This window comes from Rhinolophus hipposideros (genome assembly GCF_964194185.1).
Source record: "Rhinolophus hipposideros genome assembly, chromosome: 2".
Taxonomy (NCBI): domain Eukaryota; kingdom Metazoa; phylum Chordata; class Mammalia; order Chiroptera; family Rhinolophidae; genus Rhinolophus; species Rhinolophus hipposideros.
Window position 1 is genome coordinate 98,442,667 of NC_138048.1, and position 7,531 is coordinate 98,450,197.

Consider the following 7,531-nt stretch of genomic DNA (forward strand, 5'->3'; position numbering starts at 1 on the left):
CATGAGAGAAGACTCCCTCAAGGGAAAATGGCAACTGACCTCCAGCCCTTGCCCCCAAAGCCACACACCTCAGTCTGCCTCCTGTATGCCTGTGACACCCTCTGAGACACCATCCCTCCACCTGAGCCCAAGGTGAGTGCCTGCTAGTGAGTGAGTCTGTGCATAGGCCCCTTAAGAGGATGTCTGTATTTTCCACAGCCATCTGTCCCACCTGGATGGTTAGAATCCCCACTGTTTTTCACAGCCAGATGTTGTGGGGGCTACTATTCTCACACCCGTACTCCGGACTGGAAAGCCTAGTGTGAGGTTGGGGTTTCTTGCTCTTTTGTGGGGGGACCTATACAGCCAAGATATCCTTCAGATTCTCAACTGCTGCATGGAGGGTGAGGGCTAGCCTGTTTTGTGTCTCCACTCCTCTTGCCAGTTTCAACGTGGCTTCTTCTTTATATCCTTAGTTATAAAATTTTTGTTCAGCTAGACTTCAGATGATTCTCCATGTTGATTGTTCTATAATTTAGTTGTCATTTTAATGTGTTCATGGAAGGAAGCAGGCACAGTGTTTATCTACTACACCATCTTGAATTATGGATTTCTGATATTAGCAATACATGATATTTACATTATATTATATATTATATTATATTATATTATATTATATTATATTATATTATATTATATTATATTATATTATGTTATTATATTCTAGATTCAGTGCTAAGTGTTTCCATAGATAATAACCAGTAGCCACAGTGTAATGTTGACTTTTTAAGTACTCATGTTAGTCCCTGGTTGAAACTTTTATTGGTCTATAGCAAATAGTGTCCTAGTGATCTAAAATAATCAACATGCTTTCCAATCCCAGCTTAGCACCCAAAGGGCCCAAAAGAGCAAAACAACACTTTTTTTTTCTTCTTTGGAAACAGCAGAAGACGCATTAATTCACTTACAAACACATGCACAATAATTTGTACTTAGAGAAATAAAAGTTCCCAAATATCTCAGGAATCAGTTCATCCAAATTAGAATATGTTATGTCCCTTACACATTCTGCACATTCTTCACTTACTAGGCAATTGCAAACCACCAGTAACACAGCAAGTTGGTTCATAACTATTAGAAGATTCCAGGAGTTGTGGCCCTGTTGTGACAGGGACCAGAGGTCTGCAGGAACTGAGTTCAGGGCTCTGAGTCTGGCATTGACTATATTCACATTCTAGAGCTTGGCAACTCTGAGACACGTAAGTCTTGGGTGGACAACACTTTGCTGCGTAGCTCACAGGTTGACAGCTCTGGATTGCAAAACCTTTTCGCTGGCTACTTTCTGATTGACAAGGCTGAGAAACACACTTCAACACTGTCGAAGAACTTCCTGATTCACATGTTTTCTTTACATGGGGCCTGGAATTAGAACAAGTAGTTTGGACAACTCTGTGGAGGCAAGCACTTTGTACACCGCTGTCCTCTGTGCACAGTTCCTGTTCACCGTTGGATACTTTGCTGCTGGTGGTTTCACTGCAGGTTTCTTGAAAGTTGTCCAAGAGCCAGGTCCTGTCATGGCAGCTGCTGGGTAAAAAAAATCCATCTTCAAAGCTTATAGGATTAGACCCGTGCACAATGGCAGAGAGTGGTGGGACATTGTAGGAGCTCTTGAGCGAGTAGCAGTGACTCTGGGACATATTGTCAAAACCCTTGATTGAAGTTGGTTATAAGGACCTAACATGCTGGATCTGAAGTTCTTTGCTGGGGAGATTATATACTCAGAAAACTGGGTGTTGGCTTCTTCTCAAGATTCCTTTCCACCTCATTGCTTAAGCTAATTTGAAGGATAACATCTCATTAGCACTTTGTTTAGTTACATGTGAAGATGACGTCTTATTAACAAACCAGCCAGCCCATTTTGAATCTTTAAAATGGCTTTCATGTTAGCCCCAAAGCTGACTCATCAGGAAAGGGTTGGTTAAATATGAGTCCCAACGTGTCACCCAAGCTAAATTTTATTTTTCCTGAGTCACTGTGACTCTCCATATTGGTAAATAGATAACAAGATATGTACAACTACGTGGAAACAGCCAATGAAATATTGCTTGATATTCAGCATTGGAGCTCTGAGAGATACCACCTTGGCAGGATGTGATAATATGATCAAGACATTTTCAGTCAGAAATCAATCCAATTGAGCCCACCCTCATTCTATTCACATCTCGGTCTGCCCAGTTGGTCAGAATAGAGAGAAGCTCCACGATGAAATTTCTTCCTACTGTTCACCCAAAATACTGAACGTGGCCATTGCCCTATAAACATCTTTCCATTTGTGAAACATTTTCTTCCCCTCATCTTGTTGAAGGCCAAATTTTAATGTTGCCCCTTTATAAGCCTTTTTCTTGATCTTCCTATTTAGAAGTTATTGCTGCTTCCTCTGAATTACCAATAGATTTTGAAACATTCTTTCTTACGATGTATTTTATACCAAGTAGTTTGTTCAGTTCTATTTATGCATCAATCTTGGAGAAGGTTAATAATTTGTCTTTGTAACAAACCTGTTTCAGATATGCCTTTCATTTTTGTTTATTCAGTGTTTTATTTTTTTGACTGCCAGATGATGAACAACTCCTACATTTATCACACGAGCAGGTGCTTCTTAGCATAGTTTCATACGCGTAGCACAAGTACCAGCACAATTTCTATAACACATTCTATAAATTACTTAGCTCAGCTTATGACAGTGGAACAACAGAAGTAATTCTAATAATATCACTCTGGTATCCCTTCCTTAGATCAGAAGAAAACCATAAACATTCAAGAACTTTGTACAACACTTACACAAACCCTTCCTTGATATGTGATGGATTGGAGGTATTATATGTTGAAAAGGACACATCTGGATACATTTAGCTTGAGAAGCTATACACTCAACTTGTGTATAATGCCTTTATAACACATGCAAGTTATGTACAATTTTGAATGGCCACTCTTGTGTGATTAAAGATCTCATTATGTCTTCCCCAGGAACCCTACCACAACCCATTTAATTCTTAAGCATATTTGCATTGATCATTGCACAGAGGCTTTCACTGTAGCTTGTGACTCTCCTGCTTAAAAGTATTAAATGGATTCTTGTTGCCCTTAGAATAAGATCCAGTCCCCTTAGCCTAGCCTACGACACCTTTGAGAACTGGCTGCCACCTATTTTTTTCCAACTCCAAATCTTGTCATTTCTCTCTGCCCAATATGTTTCATTCTCTCAGGTCTCTCCTCTGTTCTTGGAGCATATAAAGCCTTTTCTTGCTTCAGAATTTTGCCCATGCAGCTGTCTGCTTCATTCCTTCACTGCCGTCTCCTACTCTAGACATAGCTGCTTACCTCATCTTTTGTGTCTCGGCTTAAGACTTACCTCTTATAGTGGTTTTTCTTCATCACCCTATTTGAAAACAGATTCCATTTTCAGGGTCTAATTTTTTGTTTCTCCTTCATATAACTTATCTCATTTTATAATGGTTTTGTTTCTTCATTGTGTTTTTGCCACTGCACTGAGAGTTCCATAAAGGCAAGAAGTACTTGTATGTATAGCTTTCTCACTTTTGTATCTCCAATACACGGAGCACAGGGCTTGGCTGACACATAATCACAGCTCCATAAATACATTTTTTAAAATTAATAAATACAAGGTGCTACATAAACATTTATTTCAATTTTAGTTCAATATCTGAAGAGATACATCTCTGAAACTTTGACATACCCAAGATTTCCAAGATTGACAAGAGTACAGAGCTGGAAAAAATAAAAGCCTACCTATGAGCTACTTTTTTGTGCAATAAGAACAAAATTATTAAGGAAGCCACTTAACAGCATAGCACAAGCTGAGTCAGTTATTCAAAAATAATGTTTGATTGTATGTAGGCATGTTTTAAAAAGCTTTTGCTACGACAAAGGGCTCGACTCGACGCTGGCAGCACAGAGTCCTATTGACAAATTCTGAGTGGCAAAGGCAGGACATCATCTGGGCCAGCGTTCACACAGTAGTTTCCAGCAGACGTTCTTCTTATTAACCTCACCATGTGTAGTAAATCAGTGAATACCTGTGCAATTCCAAATCTCCAAATGCTGGATAGGAATATTAGGTCTGTCATGTGTGAATAAAGCCACTCTATGAATTCTTTTCTCTTTGGGAAGAGGCATTAACTTGCACATTCTGTTTAATTGAGTGCTGCATTAATAGGTGTTCCAGCATACAATTTTGAATCAATGAGTAAATACAAATTTTAGCTGGTGCTGGATTTATAGAGGGAGGTACCTGGCTTATTACTATGGAACGTAATAAGAATGTACTGGTCACCTTGCAATTGTTTTCATGCAACTCATTAAAAACTAGGTATTAGCTTTGTAGTCACTAGAATAATGATACGTAGGCAGTCTATCTCCTGGTATCCTTGAGAAATAAGTGAAAATAGTAACATGATTGCTTATGGTGACTGGAAACTTTGCTATTATAATAAATGTTGAACAATTCCCTGGTCTTTCCTGTTCTTGAAGTATACAAATGATTACATCTGCAGTGGCACCTCCTCACCACCAGAGGGTGAAATATCAACATGTGCTGTTGATTTACCTACAGTTAAATATCAAGTTGTATTATAATAAATAAGCAATTAAATATAAGGATTCTAGAATCAGACTGCCAGGATCCTAAGCCAACTTCTACAATAGCAAACTGTAACCTTAAATATTTTCCTTAAATTTCTATATCTTGACTTCTTAACTTTTAAAATGAAAATTATAAGGTCATTGACCTCATGAGGTTGTTTTACTGATTAAATGAGATGATATATACATATATATGTATATATGATTGCCTGCCACATATTCAGTGATGAATAAACAAAAATAGCAATTATTTCTGATCAAGCTAAGGCTCTTCATGCAGACCAAGATGTTGTTCTTATGGCAACATCATCTAGGATTGACCTAAAACTATAAGGCAAAATAAACACAGTATCCTTTTTGTGTTTGAGATTATGTTCTTTGTGTTGTTTGTTGTAAATTTTGCACATTCCACTTTTTTAAGGGTTGGATTGCATTTATCTTTCCCATTGAAGGTTTAGTCAGCCTGTCTCCATCTCTCAAGAGCGTGGCATTTGGTAGTTATAAGGTTTTAATAGTTTATATTGCTTTTATATTTAATTATGTGGCTGTTCTGGACTTTGAATCAATCACTTGTTCAACTGTATTAAGGTTTAAAAAATTTTTAAAAATAGAGTCACCCTTAAATATCATAATTCAGCTTAGTTCTCCTACAATTTATTTTCTACCTTTGCCTTAGTTTCATCTCACCAACAAAACTCATGCCAAATGACCTAAATTAATTTAAATTCATCACTCTTCTCCAGCCAAGAAATAACTCATATAGACATAGTGTGGAACACTGGAGGAATATTAGGCTAAGTGTGAAGATACCTGACTTCTAGTCCTGTTGGTTCTATTAATTTACTGCACGAACTTGGACAAGTCAGTCTGCCTTGGGATATCTTATAAGATAATAAGTTTGATGAGAATATCATTAAGGTCCTTTCCAGCTGTCACAGTCTGTGATTTCCTATCAGAATCTTAAAATCTTACAGTTGAAAAGGACAGTAAATCGCATCTTGCCAAATCTACCTACTGAATGAAATTTGCACTTTTATTTAAGTTATCTAATCTTTATTAAAATTACTTATGAAAATGTTAACATTACAGACCAAAGACTGGAGTCAGTAGACTGTTAGTTGCCATGCATGCTGATAGAAATTCACAACTTGAAATGAATAATCCTTTTGTATTTGGGAGTAACTCTGAGAATAAATAAAAATATGTTTCTCTGGTCAAGAACACATTGGTCTCTCAAAAGAGTGTGTTGAGGGGAATGGCTGACTTCCTTTATTCATAATATCTGTAAAATAAGTTGAGTACCATATAACCCTTTTAAGACACTGTGATACGTACAGAAAAAAAAAAATCTCTGGATCTGCAATACTCAAAATAATGTCCATAATAATGATCCTTATGTGGAATGTGGACATGACCTCTTGCCAGTTTTATGTTTCTAACATATTCTTAGAATTTGATAATAAGAGGATTGACATGTGATATCATTTCTTCTCTGAAACTATCTCTAAATAATTTTGCTTCTTGGTCATTTACAATTCAATTATATTAGACTTTAAACAGTCACCAAAGGGGGAAAAATAGAGGATTATAGTGTCTGTACAGCCCTTAATGATTAATGATAAATAATGAGATAAAAGAATGAGCCATAGTATCTGGACCATATTTTCCACTCCCCTTGCTCCATGATGTCTTCGATGTGAAAGTGTCATAGTTTATTATAATAATTATACCCTTGCTGTTGTTGTTCCTTTCCCCAGAGGCAATTACTCTGGCCTACCTCTGAGGTTAGCTTTCAGTGAAATTATTTTCTGCCTTTGTGTGATCAAGAGATGTGAATATGTGTTTGAGTTCTCACACTTTTTCTATGGGTAGCGCAGTTGATAATGTGCCTTTGACATAGTGCTAAATCATTTCTGATGATGATAATGACCAGAGAATTGATGCCATTGATGACAATTAGCTTATCTAAATAGAGTTCAGCCAGCGAAAATGAATGCGTGTTTGATGTCATTGATATAAAATACAAAATATCCTGGAGACTGTCCCTTGTTCCATTTCATTTATGTATTTATTAAATTAACTTTTATTGGGTATTTACTATATGCCAGGTTTTGTGAGAAAAGATTTTTCTGTATTCAGTGAGGATGCAACACTGTGCTTTTCCTGGTAAATTTCCATAACTACCCTTTCCCTACATCTTTAGTCTTTAGCTGGAGACGTCATTTAAGGTGGTAGCTGGTTCCATTTCAGGGATTTTCCCAGTTGTCCTGGGTCTATCCCCTGTATACAGGATGAATACATGTTATTAAACATGTTTGTTTTTTTTTTCTCCTGTTAATCTGTCTTTTTATTACAGCAGTGTCTCAGCCAAGAACCTAGAAGAGTAGAGAGAAAATTATTTTTCCTCTCCCACACACTCAAGAGTTCAGGATAATCTCCTGCTCAAGCTGTGATTCTATTTGCCAAAAATTCTAGGGAAATAAATCTGTGCTGTCAGAGAATTCTTCTTACCAGGGAACCCACTCCTTAAATTAAATATTTATTTTTAGTCAAAGAACAGTGAATTTGAAATTATCAACAGATAACTTTTTTTTTTTAATTAACAAGACTTGTGAGATGATATCAGATTAAAAGAGTTTATTTAAAGGGGAAGTTTATTTTTAGCTACAGAAGTAAGAGGGGAAATAGAAGAAAACAGAAGAAAAACAAAATTGGTTCTCTGAGATAAATGATTTTAATATTAATACAATTTTTTATTTAATTATCTCTCTTCTAGGTAGTATAGAGTCTTGCCAGATAATAGCTGGCATTGACTTTGAGGGAGACAACTGTGACTTCACAGGAACCTTTAACAAATTGATTGGTGGTAGAAGCCATATCTACACGTTGG

The 7,531-nt window shown here is 36.7% G+C and overlaps 1 protein-coding gene across 1 annotated transcript; it reads right to left on the bottom strand.

Annotated features, from left to right (window-relative positions):
- Nucleotides 1–1,058: 1,058 nt before the first annotated feature.
- On the bottom strand, nt 1,059–1,676 carry KRTAP27-1 (keratin associated protein 27-1; the record flags this gene model as incomplete). Its single annotated transcript, XM_081063806.1, has 1 exon — nt 1,059–1,676. The coding sequence occupies one exon, from the start codon at nt 1,674–1,676 to the stop codon at nt 1,059–1,061; it is 618 nt and encodes a 205-aa protein (XP_080919932.1).
- Nucleotides 1,677–7,531: the final 5,855 nt, after the last annotated feature.